This window comes from Trypanosoma theileri, assembly GCF_002087225.1.
Source record: "Trypanosoma theileri isolate Edinburgh chromosome Unknown TM35_Tth_32_V1, whole genome shotgun sequence".
Taxonomy (NCBI): Eukaryota; Euglenozoa; class Kinetoplastea; order Trypanosomatida; family Trypanosomatidae; genus Trypanosoma; species Trypanosoma theileri.
Genome location: NW_021639874.1, coordinates 224,034 through 237,062, shown reverse-complemented (window position 1 = coordinate 237,062; position 13,029 = coordinate 224,034). Strand labels below are relative to the sequence as shown.

The window sequence follows — 13,029 nt, the reverse complement described above, 5'->3', positions numbered from 1 at the left end:
AAAAAAAAAAAAAAAATCCGTAGCAAAATGACAATTTCAAAAGGGAGAAAGGTTTATCAACTAATTCAGAAGAAGCAAAAAGAAGAAGAAAAAGAGAGAGAGAAGGGAAAGCCAGAATCTGAGCAAACAAAAAAAAAAAAAAACAATGCAGATCATACATGATATTTGCTAATAACTCTTCAATGGTTTACGCTTAACCTTACTTTCTCACTTCTCCCTCAATTTACTCCTTTTATTGATTTGGCATATAAAATTTATTTCTTTTTTTTTTTGCTTTGCTTTGTTTCGTCCCTCAAACAAGAGAAGAGATGCCGATCTACTTTGCCTTTCATCACCAATATATCATTTACGATCAAATAATAATAATAATAATAATAATAATAATAATAATAATATTTACAGAAGATATATATATATATATATACATCTTTACAGATGCAGTGTTGTTGACCCAGTAGTAATAAAAACAGCAGAAAAAGGAAAAATAAAAAGAAGAAAAAAGAAATACTAAGGATGAAGAGTACAGTTTGTACCTTACCGCATCATGTACACCTCTTCATTCTTGTGATTTACTATTTGTTCATTACCCCTTCCCCCTCTCTACTGTTTCTGCTATTAAAAATAAATACTACTTATGGGTGTTTAACCCTGCAGAAAAGTCACTAAACTAAATAGACTGTTCTCCTGTTAACATTTCCTTTACGAGTTTTAAATTCGCGCAGAATGACCACCACGGGTAATTAAAAGAAGTTGGTGTGATTCCCTCCACTCCCGCATCGCCAGCCCACGCAATGCTGTAACCCACAATAGGTGCAGCAAGAGCATAAGAGAGAGAACCGCCTTTCACAATAGACACGAGAATGAGAGCGGCACCGAATAAAGTGCCAAGAAAGTGACAGCGACGTGTCATTTGTTTCATGTGTTTGGCCAAGTAGAAAATGTAAAACTCCGAGAAGTTGGAGAACTTCACATCAAGTTTGAGGTTAAGACTGACCATGGATATTTAAAATGTGTGGTTTCCTTTCTTCCTTTTTCTTTGTTTTTTTTTTTTTTTCTTTTTTTCGGGTATCTGTAAATATATATATATATATATATATATATATATCTATATATATATACGGTTCTTAAAGTGGCTTTTCTTTCTTTTTTCTTTTTATTTAGCTGATTTTGTTCTTCGCATGTGTTTAATGATGACAATAAAAAAAGAAGAGAAGAAAAAAGAAAAAGTAATAATATGTAAAACAAAAAGAAATATAATACTATTCAAAGGCAAATTTCCTTTTTTTTTTGTTATTATTGTTGTTTTTGTTCTTTTGAGTCAGGGTTTATGACTCTTTTTGTATACAGTATCATTCTTCAATGTACATCTCGCTCAGGTACAGACCATACATCTGTCCTAAGATTCTTTTTTCTTTTCCTTTTCCTTTCTTTCGTATTTTCCTTCTTGTTGCTCTTTTTTTCTTCGTTAGTGAAATTGAAAGTAAAAAAGAAAAAAAAAAAAAAAGCAACAACACACCACAAAGAAAATAAAGTAAGCTACAAATGTTCATACATATGTAACGTTCCATTTGTTTACATGTATGTATGTTTACTTGTGTGATGTAGGTATGTACGCATGAAGAATATCGAGAGATTACTTTCTTTCTTTCTTTCTTCACTTCTCTTCTTTGTTCCTCGTATTCTTTTTTTATTCTTTTTCTTTCCTCACTTCTCCAAGAATATATATATATAGACACATACATACACACATACAGACAGACAGACAGACAGACCACCCTCCCCTCTCTCTCTCTCTCTCTCTCTGTTCTCTTTCCTCTAACTTGACTTCTTCCCTCCCTTCTTCTTCTTCTTCCCCTCTGCGGAGCTACTCTTCGCCAAGAGTTGATTCACGATGGCCTGCACCTCTGCGATGGTGTTGCGGTACTCCTTCCGCTGCGCCGACCAGCGCTGCGTGTCCTCCTGCAGCTCCCGCAGCTGTTCCCGCTTCGCCGCCTCCCGCTGGGGGCCGTTGTTGAGGGCCTCGTCCAACTCCGCCCGCAGCGCCGCGTGGGCCGCCTCGACCTCCGCCCGCAGTGCGGCCTCCGCCTCGTAGCGCTCGCGGCCGGAGACGACGTCCAACTCCGTCTGCCGCTGCGCCGCGAGGAGCTCCTCGTCGAGGCGGGACTTCGCCTCGTGGCAGTGCGTCTCCATCTCCAGGCCGTTCTCCAGCGCCTCCTGCAGTTCCCGCTCCCGCTTGCTGCAGTCCGCCTTCTCCTGCTTGAACTGCACCTCAAAGGCGTCCAGCGCACGGCCAAGCTCGAGTTTCTTCTGCTGCAGCTCCTCCAGCTCCGCACGGGCCTCGTCCAGCTTGTACATCTGGTAGTGCAGACGGATCACATCCTTCTCTAGCTCATCCTTCTCCATGTTGCGGTAGGCCTCACGGTTGCGGGCAGTGAGCTTCTCCACCCGCAACACCGTATGGTGACCAATGCTATTTCCCTGCATCTCACACCGTAGAAGGGAATGGTTACTCTCTAATAATGCCGCAAATGCCTCACCAGCATCCTCGGTAATGTGATTCTCTCCTATATGCAATCGCTGCAGCGTCTTATTCTCCGCAAGAGATACACCAAGGGCAATTACACCACGCTCTCCCATCCATGTATGGGCCAAATTAAGGGAAAGTAACTTGTTATTAGCCTCCAACATACTAGCAAAGGCACAAGCACCCTCATCTCGTAAGATATTTCCTTCCAGAGAAACATCTTGCAAACATGCATGTTGATAAAGAGCTCTAGCCAACATAACAGCTCCTTCGGCTGTAATAGCATTGTGTTTTAAGTGTAAAGTTTGTAATGCTCCATTACTTGAAAGAGCTTGACATAATGTTGCCATTGCTGTATCATTAACACCACAATTATCCAAATGTAAACGTATCACCACACGATCACTTGAAAGTGAAGAAAATATACGTGGTGGTGCCGTATGAGAATTTGGTTGCATTAATGGATTATTACTTAGTAATATAGTATGTAATGCGGAAGGATTTTGATGTAAAGCTCGACCATGAATAAGGTCTCCAAAAGCATCACCGACCGCTCCTGTAAGAGAATTACCGGAGAGATCTATAAAGGCAAAACTGCTACTTTGTGTAGCTGCATGAATTAGTCGTAAAGCCGCATCTGTAGTTAATTGTACCTCACGTAATTTGAGTGTTGTAAGAGTTGTTGAATTAGTAATTAACTCTGCCAATACATCAATAGGACGTCGATTGCCTCCTCCAAGACCAAGCATATTAGCTCCATCTTCTGTACCTGTACCACTTTTAGCTCCTGCAGCACTTGTAAGTGAAATATAACGATTACGTGCTGCTGCAGAAGTTGCACGGCTACTGGATCCATGCGAAGGTGGACGTACCGCGAGTTCTGTCATTGCCATTCGTTGTTTTACATTATTAACAGTAACACCACTACTGCTGCTACTAGAGACAGAACCCGTACCAACCAAACCACGATCCCCAATAGAACTGCCACTCACATCCAAATGTCGTAATGTTCGACTTCGAAGACATCCCTCCAGTAGCATTGTGGCACTTGTTTCGTTGATGCGATTGGCATAGGCATCAGACTTGGAGGATCCGAGAATAAGAGTCCGCAGCTTCTTATGACTGGCCACCACAAAGCTTAATACTTGAATCCCAAGTGGACCAATATCATTGGCGCCGAGATCTAGATAGAGTAAATTAGGGAGATCGCGTATGAGGTGGGCCAACATCTCACAGCCGCTATCCCGCAGGGTATTGCCGTGTAAATCGAGACGAGTGAGGGGAGAACGGTGTAAAAGGGCTGCGAGGCTGGCGGCCACATTTGCACCTAAACGTTCTTTTCGCATAATGATCTGATGATCGCCAAATCCCCGTTCAATCACCTCGCGGAAGAGTTTACGGGAGTCATTTGTGTTCTTTTCACCCGTGTCTTTTAGCCATGCGAGGTATAATTCCCCAAAGACCTGATCTTCCGATACACCAACAGAGGCAAACATATTTTGTGTCTATATTTTTTTGTGGTTTGTGGTATAAATGAGAAATAATTTCCTGTTTCTTTCTCTCTCTTGTGCTTTTTTTTTTTTTTTTTTTTTTTTTTCTTTTTTTTTTCTTCTTCTTTTCACTTACTTGTAGAACCTGCACCAGAAGTAACAGCAGGAGCGGTAGAAAGGATTCTTTCTTTATTTTTTTTCTTTCTTTCTGTTCTTCCTAGTTTCGCTCTTGGCGCTGTCGGAGAAAACGAGTAATCAGAGAGAAGAGAGAAAAACAGTACAAGCTTGCGAGTTAGAAATAAAAGCAAAAGTAATTATGTTTATATATCATTTCCACGTCTATTATGATTATTATTATTATTATTATTATCATTATCATCTATGATAAAAACAAACAAGTGACAACTAATAGAGTCAGTAGATGAATTGAATAAATAAATAAATAAAACAAAAAAAAATAACTAAATATATACAAATATATATATTTAGAAGCAATAATTAATGTATACAACGTCCAAACGATACTCCTCAGAGACTCTTCAACCTTCTACTCTCTCTCTCTTACCCATACGCATCCCCTTCTCTCTTCTCTCTTCTTCATATTTTTATTCCTCCTCTTTTTCCTTTTTTTCCTTTTCCTTCTCTAACCGTTGTCGATCCCGAGGAGATACACCTAATCTCCGTCGTACATATCTCTCACTCGCCTCGCTAGTCATCACAATAGTCTGTGTACGCAATGGCCCAAACTGCACATGCACATCTGTACGCTTTGACGCTGGCAGCTCCGACTCTAATCCCCGCACCTGTTCTCCATCTGTAATGCTTACATCAATCATTGGTGGTAAGGCCACCTCTGTCTCTGGTAGATCCAAATACGATAACTTGTCTAACCGCAGATGTGGAGGAAGAAAATCATTACTAGGAAATGTACCGGGTTCTAACAGTTGTTTATACTCACCCCACATCACAAGATAGGTACAGCGGCTGTATGTAGTGCTAAATCCAGCCCGCCGCATACTCAACCAAAACATCGCCAGACATGTGAATCCACTCCAAAGAGCGAGAAAGACAAATTTACCACGGTGCTTTACATATATCTGCATAGCTCCAGTCACCAGATACACTAAGAGTGGTTTTACAGAATTTTTAAATACAATTATTATTATTATTATTATTATTATTATTATTATTATTATTATTATTATTATTATTATTATTATTATTATTNTTAAATACAATTATTATTATTATTATTATTATTATTATTATTATTATTATTATTATTATTATTATTATTATTATTATTATTATTTTTCTTTGGGGAGAGGGGGTACTAAGATAGCGTAAAGGACTCTATACCTCCTTACAGTATTCTTTTGAATTAATTGATTCTTTCTTTCCTTCTATTCTTTTCTTGATGTTGTTACTCCTATGATTGGCAACAGTTGTAAAAGAGGAGTGAATTATCTCTTGTCCTCCTATGATTGAAATTAAGAAAAAATTAATCAGTAGTAAAAAAAAAAAATAATAATAATTAATAATAATAACGTTCCTGATATATAAAGAGAAAAAGAAACAAACCATCAAAGTAAAAGAGACACGACTCAATATTAACATCAACTTTTCTTTTTCTATTTTTCTTCGTCACTATCATGTATGATGAATCACAAGGATACCACAGCAGTTGAAAAAAAAAAAAAAAAAAATTACATACATTCAGGTGAACTACAATAAATAAATAAATAAATAAATAAATAAATAAAAGTATGATCGACCAAAGAAGAAAAAAAAAAAAAAGGATGTCTGCAGATTACCCACTAAGAGAGACACATCATTTCTAATTTACGTTACTACACTCCATAGATCCTGCAGAGTGACGCCAGTGCGGAGCTTCTCCACCGCGAGACCAATAGAGACATCAAACTCCGGTCGACGATCGACACCTTTCTGCCCAATATCGGCATAATATGCAGCGAAGGCGTCTGTTTGGACTTCCTTCACAACATCCTCACCATCCTGCACTCGTGGCTGCGGAGCTGCAGTCTTTGATGATGATGATGATAATAAAGATGCTGCGGCTGTTGCTGTTGCTGTTGTTGTTCCTCCTACTCCTTCTTCTCCTGTTGCTGTTGTTGTGATGGCAGTAGAGGCATCTGTATTATTATTATTATTATTATTATTATTATTATTATTATTATTATTATTATTTCCATTTCCCACGGTATCTTGCAGGACCACCGCAACGCCCAATATAGGATGTGCTGTCCATGCCTTCCATAGAGAAACGGATTCCTTAAATAACTCAACTAGTCGCTCCTTTGGATCTATACGGAATCCAAGTACGTAATTCCCTGCAAAGTTAGATGTTTCAATTACAAAGGCTTGACCAAATCGTGTTTGTCGTATATGTAAACCTACGATTTGTAGAAATGGTATAGATACATTAAAGTTGGATGCCGGTTGGGCACACCAGGCAAGACGAATGTTTGTTGTAAAGAATATCCCAATATGTCCCTGATCATTACTTACATTACTCACCCCCCGTTGACGTGAGAAGAGTTTTTCATCCGGTAATAAGATTAAATCATTATCGCGAACAATAGATGTACGAAGTCGTAAATCACGATATAAACGACTGGATTCATACGCACGCCAAACTGACATTACAGTGGAACAAAGACGGGCATCTTGTAATAAATATGTAAATACAAATTCAAATCGACTACCACTAAATCTCGCTACTATATATAATGCCTCTGTAGATCCACGTAGACGTGAGGAGGTTTGTTTCATTTCCATATTTTGCATTCCATAATAACCAATACTAAGATTCTTACGTCTAGTTAGACAACTATGCCATAAACACCGCAGATTAGTAACGAAAAAAACTCCCTCTTCTCCATTATTTCCCTTTGTGTCTTCTACGGGACGAATAGTGGCCAGCAGTAATTCCCCACGGGCGGTTTGAACCTCAAAATCAGCGGAGGAAATATCAAAACGAACTTCACGGTCGTACCAGAAGGTAAAGGCTTTCATCACAGATGCATTCTGTGCAGAAGTGGATGATGAAGAGGAAGAAGAAGGCATGATACTCTTTACTATTAATATATATATATATATATATATATATATATATACTTACAGAGCTAATAGAAATATAATAATAATAATAATAATAATAATAATAATAATAATAATAATAATAAAGAGCTATTCTATGATTCCACAAGGGAAATAAGCCTCTAGTATTTCTATACAGTTGGGGGTAAAATCAAATAAAAACCAAACAATCTGGAGAATCCTTGTAAATGAGATAAAGAAAAGAGGGAGAAATAAATGAATTAAAAATAATAATAGCAAGATTAAAATAGAAAGAAACACATACACACAAAAAAAAAAAACGTGGAGTAACAAAATGAATATATATAAAAGGAAGAGTGTAGTGAAAATAATGATCACATCTGTGGGTAGACAAATAATAATAAAGGCTAATCGTTAAAAAAAAAGATGTACGTATAAATCATACGTACATGCACACACTTACTGAGTCTTTTATCTCTCCCACAGAGAAATATAAATAAATAAATATATATATATATCCTTTTATTCCGCTCTCTGCTCAATATATATATATAAGACAACACTACTAAAAAAAAAGAAGGAATGGCTGCAAAAACGAAAAAAAAAAATGCACAGATGGTAAATCAATAAAGAGAAATAAAATCAGACTAATAATAATAATAATAATAATAATAATAATAATAATAATAATATAATCATAACAAGCACATCATAGTAAGATAATAAAAGATACTGCACCCGAAACCTGCTCTCCTTTCTTTTCTTTCTTTTTCTTTCTCTTTCACTTCTCTGTCGCCTTTATATTCTTCCCTTCCTTTTTCTCTCCATCTTTTGTGGCCTTTTCCCTATTCTGCGGATTCAGAAATGGATGATCCAACAGACTCGCCGCCGTCCCACGATCTTTCGGATCTGGTTGAAAACATATTTCCATAAATCCCTTTGCTGCCTCACTAATATGCTCAGGAATGATAGGATGCTCCTCTGGATGTGAACAGATATAATGTAAAAGAGCCGGTATAGGTTGTATAGGATGATGTTCATCTGCTGAGGAATTATCGGAAGAAGATAATAGTGAAGAAAGCCGTAGATGCGACCAGGGAAGTTTGCCTGTGAAGAGTTCAGACATAATCGCCCCCACTGCCCAGAGATCACTCCCGAATGAAAAGCGACCAGAGAGAATAGTCTCGCGGGCCATATACCGTGGAGTCCCTGCCACTCCCGTCTCCACCGCAGAGGCCTCCTCACTTAATAAACGACTAAGCCCAAAGTCAGTTAAACGAAGCATACCGCTGTGATCAACAAGAATATTTTGCGGTTTAAGATCACGGTGAATAATACCGTGTGTATGTAGACAATGGAGAGCGGAGATAATTTGATATATATAGGAACGAACAAGACCTTCATGTAAACCTGTGGAGGAAGAGGAAGCACTAACATCTTTCATCATATCATATAATGAACCTCCAGCAGCCCATTCAAGAAATAAACGGGCATGTTGATGTCCAACATGATAAGCAATCAAACGAATAATATTGGGATGTTCAATATTGGAAAGAAGTTCAAACTCAGATCGCAATTCCTCAGCATTGCTGTTATCATGTGATTTCCCTAATGGAACTTCCTTCACCGCAATAAGTTGTCCCGTATTTAAATTAATACATTTAAAGACAGTACCAAATCCACCACGACCAAGTTGTGAAACTCGTCTATACTTTTCACCTGCAGCTGTAATAAACACTAAAGAAGAATCTTCTGATGACTCCGATACTAAAGAAGATGATGATGATAATGTCTTCTCACTCTTAGACTGAAGGACGACGTTAACTGGATTTGGATTAACCGCATGCATGTCTTTCTCCTTTTTAGGTTTATTCTCATTCTTATTATTATTATTATTATTATTATTATTATTATTATTATTATTATTATTATTATTATTATTATTATTATTATTATTATTATGTGGTGGTATACCTTCCATACCAGCCTGATAGACACGACGTCTCTGTTGTTGTATTCGCATTCGTAATTGTTCTTTTCTCTCTGCAGATGTGAAATGCCGCTGCTGGCGAATATTCCACAGCCGAACAGCAATAGAGACTGCACAGCCAATTGTCACTACACCAACCGCAATAGGCCAAACTCGCCCGCCCATCGCCACTACAGAAGATCCATCAGAAGATGGAAGGGAATCGGATATTAATGTAGTGGTAGAAGAACTCCCACTGTTATTATTATTATTATTGATATCCACAGCCGTACGTAATATTCGACTCCGTGGGAGATTGAGGTAAAACACATCGGACATTCTATCGCTCTCTCTCTCACATGCAGACACACGTTCCAATACTCTTTTGTCTTTGTTTTTTTTTTCTTTTTTATCTTCTTTATCTTCTTGAGAAATGAAAAAAGAAAAGAAGAAAACAGAAAAGAAGAAAAAAGAATGAAGCCAAACAGAAAAAAAAAAAATAATAATAAAGAAACAAGAATAGTACAAATAAATATATATATATATATACTGGAGATAAATACAGAAATGGATTGAGGAAAGGTGATAAACATGGGAGAGGTGGTAAGAGAAAAAGCGATAGAACGTTTCTTTTTTTCTTTTCATTCTGTCTCTTACTATCTAATATATATATATATATATATATCTTTCCCACTCCCATAGAATTCAATCTCGCCTTCTTTTATTTCTTTTCTTTTTTTTTTTTTGTTGTTGTTGTCTTTTTCCCATTTCTATCATACACATACACACAGAGAGAGAGAAGCGCACGCCTTACTCACAGGTGTATGTATCCTTCTCTAGTTTTCCCCTTTCGCCACCACTTACTACTACTATCAAAAAAAAGAAGAAAATAACAAACAAATATACCGTTTCCAAAGAAGAATAAATAAATAAAAGAAAATAAAAAGAAAAAAAAGAGAAAAACAAACAAACAAAGGTTTTCTAATTACCATAAGTTCAACCCCTTTCTTCTCTTTTTTCCTCTTTTTTTTTCTTTTTTCTTCTTCTTCTTCCTTTTATTTCTTTTCTTTTCTCTTCTCCTAGTTGCCGCAAGAAAAGAAATTGAAATAATAATAATAATAAACTCGACAACAGGAAGTCATAGCGATGTCTTTTTCTTTTCTTTTCTTTTCTTTTTTACTGTTGGTTTGATTGTAATGATAAAAGTGGCTTTTTTTTCATGAACACTCATCATTGGCCAAAGAACAATACCACCAAACTGTTAAGAAGAAAAGAAGAAAAAAAAAAAAACACACATGCCCCTTACCTCCTACTGTTTTCTTTTTTTTTTTCTCTCTTTTCCAATATGGCTGCTACTACTATTGCCATTCTCTTCATCTCAGAAATGTTAACGCAAATTCCGACCAACTCCAATCTTCTCCCAAGTATTGATAAGGAGGTTATTATATATATTTTTTTTTTTCTGTTTGTGATTGTTTGTTTGTTTTTTTTCTTTTCCCTCCATCAAAACCCTTCTCCTATTTCCCTTCCCTCGTTTTGTTTTCATTTGTTTTTTGTTTTTTTTTGTTTTTTTCGTTCTTTTTTTTTTCTCATATTTCTGTTTGCCTTGTTATATATACTTGCTTGTTTGCAAATTCCTACATATAGTCATATGTTAACAATAAAAATAATAATAAAGAAAAAAGAAAAAAAAAAACCTCTTCTTCTTCTTCTTCTTCATTCTTTTTTAAATCTTATCGGAGAGTTTCCGCCATTCCTTCATCTTCTGCACGAGTGCCTTGTGATCGGCGTTCTTTGTGAGTTCCGCGGCCCGTGCGTAAATCTCCAGCAGCCGCCCATCGCCGTTGTACTCGTGCACGACGTGCGACCACTCCTCCAGCTGCGCGAGATCGGAGCAGCCGCGAATGGCCTCCGACGTGATATCGCGCGAGGGGTCGACGTCGTCGAGGAGTTCCTTCACGACCTCGCGGAGATCACTCTCGTAGCCGTTGGCCTTTGCCTCCGCGGCGTACTCCTTCTCGACGTTCTGCACGACACTCAACATCTCGCGGCGCGCCGTCGGGTCGTTGGCGGCGACCGTCTGGAAGTCGTCGAAGTAAACAATGTGATATTTCTCCGGCAGCCACGCGGTGAGGCGGGCGGCGATCTCCGCGCGGTCGGCGGGGTGCAGTTCGGTGTTGACGTTCCAGCGGGTCTTCTCCCGCAGGGAGTTGGGGGAGCCGCCGGGGAGAATGTCGAGGCGATTGTCCTCCGCGAGCTCGTTGGCGCGAATGCACTTCACGTACTTCATCTCCGCCTGCACGTGTTCCTCGTCGAAGATGCGGGCAATCATCGTGTTCTCCACGCGCTCGTTGGCGGGAGTGCTGGACTTGCGGTCCTTCAACAACTGCTGCGCCCGGGCCACCGTGTTGGACTGCTTCTCCAGACGGAATCGCACCTCATTGCCAAACTCCTTGCGGTTCAAATGTCCATTCAGGCGATCCGCGTCGAAGAGAAGACACTCGTAACTGCTCGCGAAGTCCACATGCGGGAGAACAGACTTGGCGAAGTTTGTTTCCTCCTCCGTGCGTTCACGCGGCCGCATCCAACTGGGCGGCTCGCCGGTGAATTTGTAGTTGTGGCTGTCGAGCTCCAACGCGTGGCCGTACCAGCGATCGTGATCGTGGCGCCGTTGGTGTAGAAGAATGGATGGCACTACGGCAGCACTACCGCTGCTCGCACCAGCGGCAAGAGTGGCTGTGAGAGATCGACGGGCAAACATAATAATGAATGTAGATTTAGATATAGATATAGTAATATCTCTCTTTTTTTCTTTTTGTCTAATAGACTAGTTGTTGTTATAGTTATTGGCTGTTTGTTTTTTGTTTTTTGTTTTTTTTGGGGTTTTTTTTTTTTTTTTCTCTTTTTCGAGATTCCTACAGAAAGCTAGATTTCTGTAAAAGAAAGAAGAAAGAAAGAAAGAAAGAAACAGGGAAAGAAGATAAGAAGATTTAATAGAAGATCCATTCAGAATATATATATATATATACCTAAGAGAAAGAGGGAGAAGAATGATCTCCAGCAAATAAATCTCATTGATGTAAAAAAGAAAATGGTACTGAGAGCAACAATAGTGGAAGAGAAAAAAGAAAGAAAGAAGGAAAGAAGAAAAAAAAAAGGTATTGTTGTTGTTCTTGTTGTTAAAGAAAGAAAGAAAGAAATAGTAAAGGGGAAAAAAGAATTCAAATTGCTATTCTTTTCTCTCTTTTTTTTTTTTTGTTTATTATCATCTCTTATGCTCACTTTCGTTGTTACTTCAATACCATTACAAGAAGAAGAAGAAGGTAGTGGTAGCAAAAAAAAAAAGATTTTTTTCTTTTTTAAAAAAAGAGAAGAAACAAAAAAAAACAAAAAAAAAAGCAACAGCAACAGAAGTGAGAAACGAAAATAGAGAAAAAAAAAAAAGAGAGAAAAATTATCGGCAAAGAAAGAACAACAAAAAGAAAAAAGAAAATAAAAGAAAACACATGGGAAGAAAATGGAAGTAAGAGAAGTAAGAGAAGAAAGAAAGATAATAATAAAAATAAAAAAATAATTATTTTTGGGATTACTACTAACATTATCATTTATTCCCTTTTCCTTTCTTCTCTTCTCTTCTCTTCTATTTATTTTTTCTTTTTTCTATTTTTTTTTTTCTTTTTATCTCTTCTGTGTACATCTCTCTCTCTCTCTACTGCTCTCCACTACTCCTTTACGTATTTCTACTGCACTGTACTCTTTCATTCATTCATTCATTCTCTTTTTCTCTCTTCTCTCTTTACTTCTCTTTATTGGCTCTAACTAAACTATACAAAGAAATAAAGAAAGAAAGTACACAAGTACATACAGTAAATATTGAAGTAGAAGCCAATATAAATAGAAATAAAGAGAAATAGAAAATAATATATATATATATATATATATATATATATATATATAAGCACAGG

The 13,029-nt window shown here is 37.7% G+C and overlaps 6 protein-coding genes across 6 annotated transcripts; all 6 read right to left on the bottom strand.

Moving 5' to 3' along the window:
* Positions 1–667: 667 nt before the first annotated feature.
* Positions 668–997, bottom strand: TM35_000321810 (uncharacterized protein; the record flags this gene model as incomplete). Its single annotated transcript, XM_029028808.1, has 1 exon — positions 668–997. The coding sequence occupies one exon, from the start codon at positions 995–997 to the stop codon at positions 668–670; it is 330 nt and encodes a 109-aa protein (XP_028879932.1).
* An 818-nt stretch (positions 998–1,815) lies between these two features.
* Positions 1,816–4,020, bottom strand: TM35_000321800 (uncharacterized protein; the record flags this gene model as incomplete). The annotated part of the gene is made up of 1 exon (XM_029028807.1): positions 1,816–4,020. The coding sequence occupies one exon, from the start codon at positions 4,018–4,020 to the stop codon at positions 1,816–1,818; it is 2,205 nt and encodes a 734-aa protein (XP_028879931.1).
* A 599-nt stretch (positions 4,021–4,619) lies between these two features.
* On the bottom strand, positions 4,620–5,117 carry TM35_000321790 (uncharacterized protein; the record flags this gene model as incomplete). The annotated part of the gene is made up of 1 exon (XM_029028806.1): positions 4,620–5,117. The coding sequence occupies one exon, from the start codon at positions 5,115–5,117 to the stop codon at positions 4,620–4,622; it is 498 nt and encodes a 165-aa protein (XP_028879930.1).
* A 739-nt stretch (positions 5,118–5,856) lies between these two features.
* TM35_000321780 (bardet-Biedl syndrome 5 protein) lies at positions 5,857–7,101 on the bottom strand (the record flags this gene model as incomplete). The annotated part of the gene is made up of 1 exon (XM_029028805.1): positions 5,857–7,101. One exon carries the CDS (start codon positions 7,099–7,101, stop codon positions 5,857–5,859), a length of 1,245 nt encoding a protein of 414 aa, XP_028879929.1.
* A 775-nt stretch (positions 7,102–7,876) lies between these two features.
* On the bottom strand, positions 7,877–9,403 carry TM35_000321770 (protein kinase domain; the record flags this gene model as incomplete). Its single annotated transcript, XM_029028804.1, has 1 exon — positions 7,877–9,403. One exon carries the CDS (start codon positions 9,401–9,403, stop codon positions 7,877–7,879), a length of 1,527 nt encoding a protein of 508 aa, XP_028879928.1.
* A 1,387-nt stretch (positions 9,404–10,790) lies between these two features.
* On the bottom strand, positions 10,791–11,825 carry TM35_000321760 (cytochrome C oxidase subunit IV; the record flags this gene model as incomplete). Its single annotated transcript, XM_029028803.1, has 1 exon — positions 10,791–11,825. One exon carries the CDS (start codon positions 11,823–11,825, stop codon positions 10,791–10,793), a length of 1,035 nt encoding a protein of 344 aa, XP_028879927.1.
* Between the last annotated feature and the right edge of the window lie 1,204 nt (positions 11,826–13,029).